General features: G+C 42.8%; 1 protein-coding gene across 6 annotated transcripts in view; it reads left to right on the top strand.

The window, feature by feature from the left end:
- Positions 1-13,328, top strand: part of fli1 (Fli-1 proto-oncogene, ETS transcription factor) — a 35,466-nt gene extending 22,138 nt beyond the window's left edge. For all 6 annotated transcript variants that reach the window (XM_071515752.1, XM_071515743.1, XM_071515735.1 and 3 more), the window contains 4 exons: positions 7,857-7,916; positions 8,454-8,513; positions 9,449-9,496; positions 9,684-13,328. In XM_071515752.1, coding sequence (XP_071371853.1) covers positions 7,857-7,916; positions 8,454-8,513; positions 9,449-9,496; positions 9,684-10,213 — 698 coding nt within the window. In that variant the 3' untranslated portion in view covers positions 10,214-13,328. The remainder of the gene's footprint in view (positions 1-7,856; positions 7,917-8,453; positions 8,514-9,448; positions 9,497-9,683) is intronic.
- Positions 13,329-13,747: the final 419 nt, after the last annotated feature.

Here is a 13,747-nt window from a genome sequence, read left to right as displayed (position 1 = left end):
TGCTGTTTAAATAATAAGAGCAGAACTACTACTGCAGAGCATGCTATTCAGGACCCGTACCTGAGCGCTGTGAAAACACATCGCAGCTCAGAATGGGCCTCCTCAGAATAGAGGCATATTTACAAGACAAAAGGAGTGTGGTGATGAGTCCCATCCACAGCAGGGCAGGGAACAGAATGTGAAAGTGGTGGTTATGGGAAAGGGAGCAGAAGGGAAGACATATGAATGAGGTTGTTTGTTAAAGGGACTTGCTTCAGAGACAGGTGGTGAAGCGACTATGTGGTGAATGTAGTAGAAGAGGCTGATTGGCCACCACACCCCAGATTGGAGGGGAAAGAGGTTGATTGAGATGCTCTACGCTGTGTGTTTGAGCCCATATAGCAGTCAGAATGGCAGCGGGTCTAAGAGAGAGGAACTACACACAGGAGGGACATTTGCCATTGAGCTAAACTCTGGATTAGATCAAAAGTCTGAGATTGGAGCTACCCACCTCACACCATTTCCATGCACAAAATCCACCTATATGCTGTTATATTGAGATTATTATCACTGTTTGTTGCATTTCTGCTATGCTGGATGCAATACAGTACAGTAAAGAGAGACAGGAAACATAGGGCTGAGAGTGAGAGGATGACATGCAACAAAGGTCAAGAGCCAGATTTAAACCCATGACATTGTGAGTACAGGGTATGGGCCTTTGGTCTGCTAAGCCACCAGGAAACCTCAATTATGCTGGTTTGACTATGATGTGGAAAGCATTGTTTTGCAACTAGGTTTGAGTTGTTCTTCAACCAGTGAAAATGTGTTCAGAAGAGTCTGCACTGTAAAAAAAATATCCATATTAACAAGTAATTTAATCTAGCATTGAGTCCTAAAATCATATTCCTTTTGAAACAAGTGAAAAAGAATCTGTCAATGGGGCTAGATAATTTCACTTGTTTCTAACACAAATCAACTTGTTTCAACAATTTTGCTTGAATGAAGTGTGATTTTCTTGATATTGATTTGCCTTATTCGGCCTTGTTTCAAGATATTGACACTTCCATTAAGAAACATCTTGAAGCAAATGAGACAAGGACTTAGCTCACCCCATTGTGGCTCATTAAGACCGACATTTTTTGCAGCGTGATCATCAACTGAGTTGCTTAGTGCTGTCTTTTGCTCAAGAGAATCTTAGTTGACAAATACTCAGTGGATTTAATTAACTAATTGAGTAGGCCATTACATTAACAAATCTGTAATCAACCAGAAATGCATTATTCAAATGACCTAATGACTGTTTAGCTGACTAAGTAGGTGCTGCCTCTAGTTTTGTTATTTATATAATTCTTGCAACAGGCACGCTAAGCTACTTAGAGCAGGACCCATAGCAGCTCAGGATGATTCTCTTTTTCCTCTGGACCTCCTTCTCACTTTACAAACAGCATTTTGTGCTGACACAACACAAGCAGATTACAGCTACACTGTGTATCTGTGAAACAAGCTACACGTCCTTTACAATCGGCTATATGGTGTCACCACCAGAGACGTGAGTACGGACTGCAATAACAGTGATAGCCTCGCTCACAGGATGAGGGGCCCTATCTAGGCAGGAGGAGAGGAAACACTAGGTCTGATAAGTGTCCGAGAATGCCCTCTCTCCCTCTCTCTATCGGCCCCAGCGGTGAGCGTGAGCGGGCCGCGGACTTGTTCTCGCCCGGCTCTCAATACCAACAGACCAATGGGCAGGCCAGATAAGATTATGCTTGGTCACCCCCTGACCCCGTTCTTCCTGGTTCTCAGCGGCAGGTATTTGGACTGGCAGGAATAGTCGGTCACTCCCTTCAACAGCATTTCCCTTTCACACAGAGGTGATTTCTATTATGGGCTCCTATAACAGCGAGTGTGCCTCTCGTTGTGTCCCATAATCCCAGCCAGCGCACAGCCAACCGCTTCTGGCAGGTAAAAAATGCTTGTATCCCCAGCAAGGTAACTTTTCAGGAATTAGGGAAAAATATATGAGGAAAATCAATTGGTTTTGAATTATTTTTATGGACTCTAAAGTCATGAAACTTTCTAAGCACATAAATGACGATAACATTTTTCATTTTGGTAAAAAAAAAAAGAGGAAAAAAGTAAAACAAAAAAAGAAAAACAGAGAAATTGGAGGTATGGGGTCGTGTTTCAACAGCAGCACAGTACTCCATCTATAAAAGAAGGCTTGCTTTGAGAGAAGCCTTTATCAGCGTTTGTTCAGATCGGTATTGCCAGATGTTCGAGTTCATATTGCCTTTAGAGAACAGTCAAATACCATACAGGCTCTTTGGGGTAGAGTAAGCACGGGCATACAGCAGGAGACAAGCCTTAATCTGCTCCAGACTGTGTGGTGTAAAATGCAATGTTATGAATAAAAGAGAGCATATAAAACACGGAATGCAGCAGCTATGAAAGGGTGTGTGTGTGTGTGTGTCTGCGTGCCTGTGTGTCTGAGGTCTATGTCTACTCAGTGCCTGTGCGAAACCCCGTATAATGTCTACTCAGTGCCTGTGCGAAACCCCGTATATGTGGGTGGGTGCCTGCATGCCTCATGCAGCATGCATCACAGTATGCGTTTACATTGCTTTCAAGTGTGCGCATGTTTTTGGATTCGTATAGGAGATGTGTTTATGTACCATCTGGGTGTTTATGTGTGCATGTGATACAGTTCAGTCACTTACCATGTGGATCCTTGGGGAATGAAGAAATGGAAAGTTTATAGATTGATGGGCTTTTTTTTTGTCTTTCTGTATGTGGCCTCACACGTTGAAACTTGTTTTCCTTTTGTTGATTCTATAGTGTTTGCCTACACAGATGCGGTATAGTAGTAGCGGTATAGCCTAGCGGTTAAAGAGATTGTCCCATAACACAATGCCACAAGTTCAATCTCTGCTACATTAAATGCATCAACAGTCACATGATGTGCTGAGTGTCATTTGGCAAGACATTCAACCTTTGATACGTTTTTCTCTGGCTAAGAGTGTCAGCTAATTGCCTTAAACCTATATTCTGCACTGCTGCTGAATCTTTGTCACTTTGTTAATAGTGTGCAGTACATTTTTTGTGGGTGCCTGTGGTGTACCTTCTTTCTTTTTTTTTTGTCAGAGTTGTGCACCTCCAACTTCTATTTAGTATCACCGCTATGAAATTTTGGAATTTTATAATTCTAGGAAGGGACACTCATATTCTCCGCTGCTTTTCAGTGAATGATGAGGGATGATGATTCACCTCTGTGAATGTATGTATTTTGCTGCCAAGACAAAGTGGCACACAACTTGAAGTGCACCATTATGCGAACAGGCTCTGCTACGTCTGTGACTTTTCGATTTCTAAGTTAAACAAACAAAATGAATCAAAAGCACTCAAAAAGGTAAACTCCCAAAGACGCACCGAACATCTTCAGGTGTTAGCGCACGCGTGAGTGTGTCTATGTGTGCTTGTATGTGTGCCTCACGCGTTTTGTTGCAGCACCTAGGGTGAATCTGCTGTGTATTCACAGACATACACACACACTGTGTATGCATTGTGTCTAAGTCCTACACTTTGCCAGCATTCTCCTCCTCCCATGGCTCTTTTCTCACACAGATGGCTTTTAAAGCACCTGTATTACGGGTATTAAAAAGTTTGCCCTGTCTGGGTCTCTCTCTCCTTGGCTCAGACTCTGGGTTAAAAACAGTCCATGACTCGGCTCTCTCCCTCTCCTTCTCTCTCACTCTTTATTCTGTGTCTCTCTGTCTCTGTCTTTCTCTCCCTCTGTCAGTCTCCCTCTGTCTCTCTCTCTCTCTCTGCCCCCCCCCCCCTCTCTCTCTGTCTGTCTCTCTGCCTCTCTCCCTCTCTGTCTAGCACTCGCTCCTTGTTTTGACTAACTGGTCCTGCAGTCTAAGTCTCCCAGGAGCGTGCACCACACCCCAGACCAGAGTGGAAACTGGCTCAAGTCGCAGTCAGAGCAAGGCCTGGAAAAATGAAGGAGGGAGGGGGGTGGGGGTGGGGGTTGGGGATGAGGCGGCTCTGTGTGTGCACATTCGGGCCTGTGTCTGTGTTTGCTGGCTCGCTGTGTGTACCCCCCGACCCGTTGGGCTCCGCGCATTTCACGTTCTTCCTTTTGACGAAGCGCTAACACTTTCACTCTCATTTCCTCGCCTCGCTCCCAGCCCAATTAACCTCGACCGGTCAGGAAGAGAGTCTCCGACCGTCCGTACTGGCGAAAACCCCGAATCGCTGAGGAGGTTTTGAGCTCCGAGATGTATTTCCTCCTCTTCCTCTATTCTCGCTTGCCTGTGTGTACAATGAAAAGACTTGGAGGTGAACGTAACCCACTGCCAACAGCTACACCAGGGGCATCAGAACGATGCGGATGAGCCCACATTGTGCATTACTGGGCATCTCCTCCAGCCCATACCAGACAGTAGCTGGGTTTGCCGCCATTGTTTTCTTTTCGAATTCCTACGTTGTGTTTCATCTGACTATGGTTTTTTTTTTCTTCATTATTTTTTCTCTCCCCTCTCTTAAGTTTCTTCTGCCCCCTCGCTTTCTTCTGCTCTGTCTCATGCACTGTCTCTCTCTTTCTTTCTGTCTCTCTGTTTCTGTCTCCTCTCTCTTTCAGTGACGCTGTCTCCCTCTCTCCCACTCTCTCTCCTCTCTCTTTCTTTCCTCTCTCCTTCTCCCCCTGCACCCCACCGCCGTCTCCCCTTCTGTTTGTGACCCCTCTCTACTCGTGGAAGGAGGAGGTAGCCCCCTTGTGTTTTTTTCGGGGTGGTGAAGAGGGGTGGGGTGGGGGGGTGGGGGGGTTGAGTGGAGGGGAAAAAAGGGCCAGTAAAACAAAGAGAGGTTGTCTGCAGGCGAGGCAGGCAGGAAACGCAAGTCTCCCAGGACTCTCCCCCAGTCGCTGCTCCTTGGCTATCCTGCCGGCCCACACCAGATTGAACCTGACAGCCTCCGCTGAGTCCCTCTTCTCCCTCTCTTCGTCTTTCTCTCTTGTTACTTTCATTCTTTCATTCTTTTGATCTCTCTCTCTCATCTCTTCACTTTATTTTGCTTGTTTGCATATATCCTTCACCTTGCTTTATCAAGTTTTTGCACTGTCGTTGTGTGCTCCATCTTGCACTTTTTCCCTACTCTCCCACTAATCCCTCTATCCAGTCACAGATAGAGAGCAGAGAAAGTCCCTCGTTTTTTTTGGTCCCAGACGGGCACGGGCCCTTGAAGGCAACGTCGGGGTTTAAAAGTTGAAAAGTTAGAAATTAGTGAAGAGATCAAGAGGTCCTTGAAACAGCGGGACGTTTTCCCATTGGAGAACATTTCCCATCGGAGGACATTTTTCAAGTGAGGAAAGGGGAAATAAGGCAAAATAAGATCCTTTGAAACTCATACAAGAGACGTGATTGGATTTGAAATGTTTTTACATTTTCAGTGGTGGATTATGAAATAAGCAAGACAATAAAACACTTGTGTGGCAGATTACCAGCCATTTTCTGTCTTTTATGGTTGCAGAGAGAATAAAGAGTCTAGAGTTCAGTTGTGCTGCAAAAAGAAATGGAGGTATAATTCGAGTTTGAGTGTTTTATGACGAGTGAAACCAAGAAGAAGACAGGGGTTTTGTTATTATAATGCTGTTATGTTCTGATCCAGAAGAGGGCAGTATTGTACAGTGCTTAGAAATACCTGGACATGCAATGGCAGTCACTGTCGAATTTGATGTCACTGATGAGTCACTGGATGTTCCCTTTATGTGGCTTTATAAGGTTATTTGGGTCAAGATGGCATACAAAGACTGAATGTGTTGTGGCAGTGAGGGCGACCACGTTCTTTCTTCTCAGACACTTTAAGACACGCATGCAGACATGCCAGACTTGGGTCAAATATTCTTAGCATTTGTTTTCACATGCTTTCAATACCAAATGGATGGGGTTTGCCACATACAAAAATAAATGAATGCTAGAAAGTTTAAATGGTAACAGGAAAGATGTGACAGTCAGTTTAATATACTTTTCTGTGATTGACAACTTATCTGGCAGCATGTGAATCATTCTAATGCAGTGGTTAAAAATAAATAAATATATAAATACTGAATTATTTAATGTTTGACCCAAGTCTGTCAAACAAACAAACACACACACACACACACACACGCACACCCTCATGTGTGCAGACAGAATTCCTTTTGAGTCTGAGGTCGACATGCCAAAACATGTCATTCTAGCCATCATATTTTTTTTTTTCAGATTAATACTAATGGTGCATATTTTAACATATGGTAAATGCAGTGCCACCTTTTCTCTATGTTTAGGGGGGTTTTGTTGAGCACCTGATGCTCTTTTTTAGCAATAGCATGCTTCATATCCATACAGTTCCACACACTCACATCTCAGCTGACCAGCACAACCTCAGTCTTTATTGGCCATTGACCTGATTCACTGTAGGAACTGGGGATTAAGTGCCTTGCCCATGGCCGCTTTGCCACAGGATATAAGTCTTATTCATTCACTTTCCCTGTAAAGATTTTCAAAGCCGGTCTAGAGATTCAAACCACCAACTGCCCAGGTCACAAGTCTGCTTCTTTAAGATTCAGACTATAGTGATGAGGTAAGGGATTACCTCTTGACCTCCCAACAGCTTGCTGATCCCAGTAATATCCTCTGTCATCACCATTACACTGCCTCTACACCGTGGCCCCCGGGAGAAACACCTCAGACAAAAAGAGATTTGTAGAGCATGATAACACGACGAAAAGAATGAAGCACACAACACTGGGTGAAATTCATATCTGGCTACAATAGGCATCATATTTCGCTCCAGTCTGGTCCCCAGTTCAACTGTTTAAGCCCACAATAATGCTAACTATCAAGGGTGTTGGGCAGGTGCACTGTTAGCCAGATGACTGAAATTTAATCGGCTTTCAATTTAGATGGGAATATACCAGGATGTTTTTGATACCACGATGGGGGAGAGATACATCCTCTGTTTTATCTGCTCATGTCAGGGTGATTGATTGTTACTGGTAGCCATTCAGGTTCCCAGAACCCATTCAGTCAGGTTTGAACTGCAGAACTCTTCCAACCTGGGCCAGGTTGGCAGTATGTCAGGCATTCATAAAAATCCTTTGTGTGTGTGTATGTGTGTGTGTGTGTGTGTGTGTGTGCGCACGCGTGCGCATCAGCTTGTTTCCAGTCTGTGCTTTGTGTATGTGCCTCTGCTGTATTTGAACGTTACGTTTTTTCCAGTCCCTATTTGTGGTCAATATGCTGCAACCTGCTCAACCAACTGTAATTTTTTATCAAAGTTGGTGCCATCTACTTTTGAGCCATTGCTGCATGCCAAACAAAACCACATTACCCTTGCCAGATATCCTGCAAAGAGCCTCTTGGACAGTGCTTCAACAGACAGGCAGACATTTTATAGATGCCTTTTGGCATTGCTCTGAACTTATTTCCGAGACGGTTGTGTTTTTCATGTGAATAGGTTCTTTTCCTGAGATGGGCTAGCAGATGGAGAGATGAGACACTCGACCACATACATACACAAGGGCAAATTTTAGATACAGACACTGAGATTTATTGTGACTCAATGTATGGTGTTTAGGTCAGAGGGCCACAGAGCTTGAGAGGGGTTCTGTAGCACTTGAGTGCATCCACTGACTTGTTCTGAATTGGATTTTAAACATTGTGTGTGTCTATGTGTGTGTGCGTGTGTGCGTGTGCGTGTGCATGTTGCATATGCGTGAGCGTCAGTCTCTGTATGTCTGTATGATTCTGTTATTTTTTCTCATACAAAAAAGACCATTGGAGAATATTTTAAATACATACTCACACTTTGCCTTCCTTCCTCTCTTCTTCCTTCGTCAGACCCTTCATATGATGCTGTACGGCGAACAGGATGGTCAAACAACATGCACAGTGGCAAAGGTGAGGACACCAAAAAAAAAAAAAAAAAAAAATGGGATTGCACTTATTCATCTCATATGTTTTTGATAGGATGATACCAGACCTTGGTCAAATAGTTTTTGAAAATAATTATCAAGGCTTGCTTTAACCTGCTAAGGGGTGGGATGATGGGTGGGGCTTAGGAAAATATATAGTGTGGTATGTACTGTATAGTGGAAATTATTTGAAAGTCAATTTGACTTATTTATTATTAAACAAGTGATTTGCAAATGCTGTTTGACCTAAGTCTGGATTATAGCAGGTGGAGTTCCAACATCCACAGAGTCTAGACACGTAAGACAGACCCCCAAAGATTAAAACGTCAGAACATGAACAGGCGCTACCAGCTACTGCCCTGTTTACTTTGGACCACTGCTGACATGCCATCGAGATGTGTAGTCTGGTTATCTACAGCCACCCTATTGATGTTTTCCCTGAATCTCTCTCTCTCTCTCTCTCTCTCTCACTCTCTCTCTCTCTCTCTCTCCCTCTCTCCCCTGCTTACCTCTCCCTCTGCAGGCTCGCCGGTGGTTACTCAGAATGTGTCCAAGTCCACTGAGCAGCCCAGAGCTCAGCCAGGTAATGGCTTACCAATTGTCTCAGTTGGTGTACAGGTCTTATGCATACTTGTGGGATACAGCTAACTCATTAGCACCACTACCAGGTTCCCTACATGCCAGTTGGCATTACAAAGTTTTTGGTTCTTACTGTTTTATAATCTGTTGACAGAGGAGACAGCCAATTATGAACATTCTATGGTCACAGGAATCCTGTAAGGGCTCCAACGCTCTGAACTTTGCACTCCTTGTTTTGGTTACTTGTAATTTTGGTGATTTAGGATTTTAAACTTATTCTACTGTTTCATTGAGTTGCTCTGGATAAGAGGGTCAGCCAAATGCCTAAAATGTAATTGTTAATGTAAGTAAATAAAAATCAACATCATTAGCGTCATGACTCATGACATGTCTCGCAAAAATGCAAAATAAATGTTTAGATGTGATTCACCAATGGGCTAATAATGAACTGTTTGGATTAGAGTCTATGACTAGGGCTTGAGTGTTTACAAGTGTGTTCTTCCCACTCAGCCACACATCCATCAGCATGTATCGCTGGCTTTCATGGCCTGTACACTGTGATACTTTTTTTGTTTTGCATTTCTGCTTTACTTGACAGTCACAGTAGAGAGAGACAGGAAAGACAAGGCAGAGAAAGGGGCGTCCCAAACACCGTAACACTTGACCATACCATATACCACTCTCTCATTTTGTCAACTTATGCACATGTAGCTTTCTCTGCTCATGGTAAAACATTAAATAATATAAGCTAATAGGCATAAAGAAAGATTAGTACAGTGGGTCAGCTGTTTCCTACAAGTATAGTGCCTGTGTGTATCTATGACCTGTTTATTTCTTCCACAGTCTTCCATACCAGTATTATTTGACCACATGCTACATACTATTATCTCACCAAAGCAATCAGTCTACAGACCAACCAAGCTCTCCCTTTCCCCACAGATCCCTACCAGATTCTGGGTCCCACCAGTAGTCGCCTAGCCAATCCAGGTAAGATTCGGAGCAGGGGAACACACCCTGAGTTTACCCTATGCAGGGTATCCGGCATGAATACCCATTTATATTGGAAATTTCTCAAAATTGTTATTTTATACAGTCCTCACTTGTTGCCCTTGTGCCCTTGGTTTGATGAAGATACATAATTGTCTGACCGGTGTTTGTATCTGCTCTCCATCAGGTTCAGGTCAGATCCAACTGTGGCAGTTCCTCCTGGAGCTCCTGTCTGACAGTGCCAACGCCGGCTGCATCACCTGGGAGGGCACCAACGGCGAGTTCAAGATGACCGACCCGGACGAGGTGGCGCGGCGCTGGGGTGAGCGCAAGAGCAAGCCCAACATGAACTACGACAAGCTGAGCCGCGCGCTGCGTTACTACTACGACAAGAACATCATGACCAAGGTGCACGGCAAGCGCTACGCCTACAAGTTCGACTTCCACGGCATCGCTCAGGCACTGCAGCCACACCCCACCGAGTCCTCCATGTACAAGTACCCCTCGGACCTGGCCTACGTGCCTTCCTACCACGCCCACCAGCAGAAGGTCAACTTCGTGTCCCCCCACCCCCCCTCCATGCCAGTCACCTCCTCCAACTTCTTTGGACCCACTGCTCCGTACTGGAGCTCGCCCACTGCGGGCATCTACCCCAACCCAAACGTTCCCCGCCACCCCAACACCCATGTCCCATCCCACCTGGGCAGTTACTATTAAAATACCCCCCCTCTGACCATCCAGCTGCCCCTCCCCACCCAAAAACCTCCCTTCATACCCCCTTTTCCATGATCAAGTCCTCAATTGCTGACCTGCACTCCCAATGGCACCAAACCAACTAAGACTGAGCTGATAGGGGTAATTGTCCTCTGAAGAAATTCTGCTCCTAAATGAAGGATGATGAAATTGAAGGAGAATTTTTTATATGTAAGAATCTATAAACAACTGGATGCTATGGTCCACAATGGAATACTACTTAACTTTACGAGACTAGCAACTGTTTCCATGTTTGTTTATGTTTTGGACGTGCGTCTGAGTTTCCTGTGCCTTTCTCCTTCCCATCCTCCTGAAAGCTGCACCTACAGGCCAGTTGGTGTCCCTTCCAAAACTCTGACACAGTTTTCCCCACACAGCCACCGCCATAGGACAGGAGAACAACCAGCGTCTGTCTCCCTCCACACTCCCTTGTGTGCCCCACTACCAGACATGGGCCTACTATTTATGGGTCTCAATCTACATCCTTCTCAGTACGTTATGTACATTATGCTTTAAAGCATCTGCCTTTTCCTCTGTCTACAGCATTATCGGGGCTTTGCTTATTCCCAACACATATAACATTTCGTTCCCAATGTCTCCGTCTGCTTGTCTATCCATCTGCATCTCTTTACGCGTGTGTGGAGAGTCTTCTGGAATTCGCTGGACAAGGGGAGCTCTCGAAGAGATGGACTTTTCTCAGCACTGAATGAAATTTGGCAACTGGAATATGCCATTCACAATTTAATTTATCCTCCAAACTGGAAGGCTAGAGAAGAGTTAAATGCCAGAGATGGAAGCGCTGTATGTTTTGCCGACCTGGGACAATTATTGATTGAAATCTTTTCAATTACTTCAAGTGTTTTCTATGTTCTATTTGGAGTTCAAGATGGGCAACATATGCACTTTTGGGGCAATGAAGTTGACTCAATTGTGCTGGAGAAGCTGAGTCAAAAAGTAATTGAAGCAATTTGCAACAATAATTTAACCCAGGTCAGATGTTTTCAGGGGGCCACACACCAGGCTATTAAATGTTTGCAATGCTGTTGCCTTTCAGCCATGCCATTCCCAGATGTTTTGTTGCTGGACCATGTCAGTATTAATGTGAATGTCTTCTGGTTTGTGAAACACACGTAAAGGGATACCCTGCAGCAAAATCAAATTTTGTCAGATGTTTTCATACTGTAAAAGCATTTAATGAAGAAATGTATCCCTTCACACTTAACACCATCTTTGCTGTATGCTGGGCCACCTATCCAAATGTAAAATAAACCTGAAAGTGCAGTATTTACTTCCCGATTTTATTTTGTAGATGTACATCTACATAACATAGCATATGTCATTTAGTGGATGCTTTTATCCAAAGTGCCTTACAGTGCCATGAGTGCATCCACTTTTGGTATGGGTGGCCCAAATGGGAATCAAATCTCTAACCCTAGCAGTGTTAGCGCCACACTTTAACCACTGAGCTATACAGAACCACATCTATTCTATTCATTAAGGATGAGACAGAGTTGGATCTAAAAATGCATGGTAAGATACAATGAATTATCCCTATGTCTGACCAGAAATCTGACAAATTTTGATTTTGAAGTGCACTCTGACAATAACGGTTGTCATGGTGTCTCCTTCCTCTATCTAGGCCAGTCAGGACCTACCGTATAGGTCAGCACAGAGAAGTGGCTTAGCAGTAAGTCATGTTATTTGTCAATTGTCAGTCAGCTTGCATTTCAGCAGGGCTGGATCCTAGTTTGAGAGCAGCATGTGCTTTTGAATGTTAGTTTCTCACTGATCTAAAGACCAGCAAAATGCGCATGAATCTCAAGTCAGGATTTGACCCTAATGTAATAGTGTCATGTCAAAGCATATCCATCTTCAGGTGTTCAAAGCTTTTAATTGCAAAAGTATTCCTTTAAAGTAACTGAAAATGGACACTTGAAAATAAATTACTTGGGAATAAGTAGTTTATCAAAGAACAAAACCAATAAAGTATGACAAGATGAAACAAAGAAATCCTCAGATTCGCGAACGCTGTGCGTTTGTCAGACCTATTTTCTATTATTTTGTAAGCATCAGTCAACTAGGCATTAAAGCAACTTACTGTATAAATTATGCAGAGTTATTTTCATATGTGACACAGTATTAAAAAGTCAAGAGAATTAATACGAGTTGACCTCGGTCAAAAATGCAAACCTTTTAAGTCCATTTCTGCTAAGTAGTTTGTTCAACATTTTAAGCGTTTTGTATCTGTACATTTGGGCAATACATTTTAACATTTTATGTTTTTCTTGTTATTGTTATTATTTCTGAAATTCGGTTTGTAACGTCCTCAGTGCCTTTAAGTGCACAAGATATTTTCTAGTATTCCCAAAAACCACAAATGCCTGCTTGAATCATAACCCAATAGCCAACCTAAGGGGATTTTTTACTCTATATGCAACATATGATGATTATGGTTATTTTCCATTGTGAAATCACTTTTCATGCCTAATAGCCCCTGCAATTGGCAGCTTTTCCTGTGCCTTAAAATTTGCCAGGTATAATATGCAAAACAATACAAACAATATTAATATCCACAACCAGCTTCTCTTGAAGTCTCATAGCTTTAAATGAACAAATAAAAAGGGAACATGTAATTTGTAGCATAAAGAAATTATTCTAAATATGTACCCTTAACTTCCATGTTTCACAAGCATTATCATTGAAAAGGGATCTGTGCTACTTCTTATATGCAATGTATTTTGGATATCAAATATATATATAAGTATAATTTTACAATTAACCAATGTATTATTATTATTGTCATTCCTGCAATGTATGAAGTAATACCTTTTGAAAGGGATTTTGTATAGGAAAATGTGACAAAATAAATGTTTTTACCTCTCAAGTTATCTTCCATTGCCTGCCCATGGCTTGACCAGAATGTTGGAATACATATGTATTAAGACCATCATCTTCTTGATATTGACTTGCTCCTCTTTTGCTCTTTGTCTCCATCGTCTCAAGTTTGGAAATTCTTCTTGAAGATGTATAATTTCCCCTCATCTTGTGTTCATGGCTGAAAAGTATTACTCATTACTCATTTCCAAAGTTTATTATTCCTTATTTGTTCCATTCTGGGAGCGGTAATTTGTTACATTACTCATTATATTACTTTTCTGTTACACTGCCAAAATTTGTGTATGAATCCTCTTTTACCTTCAAAAATTGGGATAAGCCTACCTTGCCTGTGTGCTTCAAAGATCAGAGTAACGGTGTAGTGTTGATGTTCAATATTCTTGTTATCATTTTAATTGATACAATCAAAATACCTGGAGCTCAGTTTGGGCTTGCATCAACTGAGAGCATGATGAATTCTGGCAAAAAAAATTGAATATTTAGTGGGAGTGATAACAAAAATAATTTATTTTATAATTGGTAACTTTACTGTTATTACCGATAAGGAAGCATAGCTTTCACCTGGATTCACCCATTCAGTCTATTTCATAGAAAGATAAGGTG

Source organism: Centroberyx affinis, unplaced genomic scaffold (genome assembly GCF_046629955.1).
Source record: "Centroberyx affinis isolate AG114_WGS23_722 - 3 ecotype Tasmania unplaced genomic scaffold, CSIRO-AGI_Caff_v1 ptg000031l_1, whole genome shotgun sequence".
NCBI classification, from domain to species: Eukaryota; Metazoa; Chordata; class Actinopteri; order Beryciformes; family Berycidae; genus Centroberyx; species Centroberyx affinis.
The sequence above is the reverse complement of the archived record's forward strand: the minus strand, read 5'-3'. Positions and strand labels throughout refer to the sequence as shown.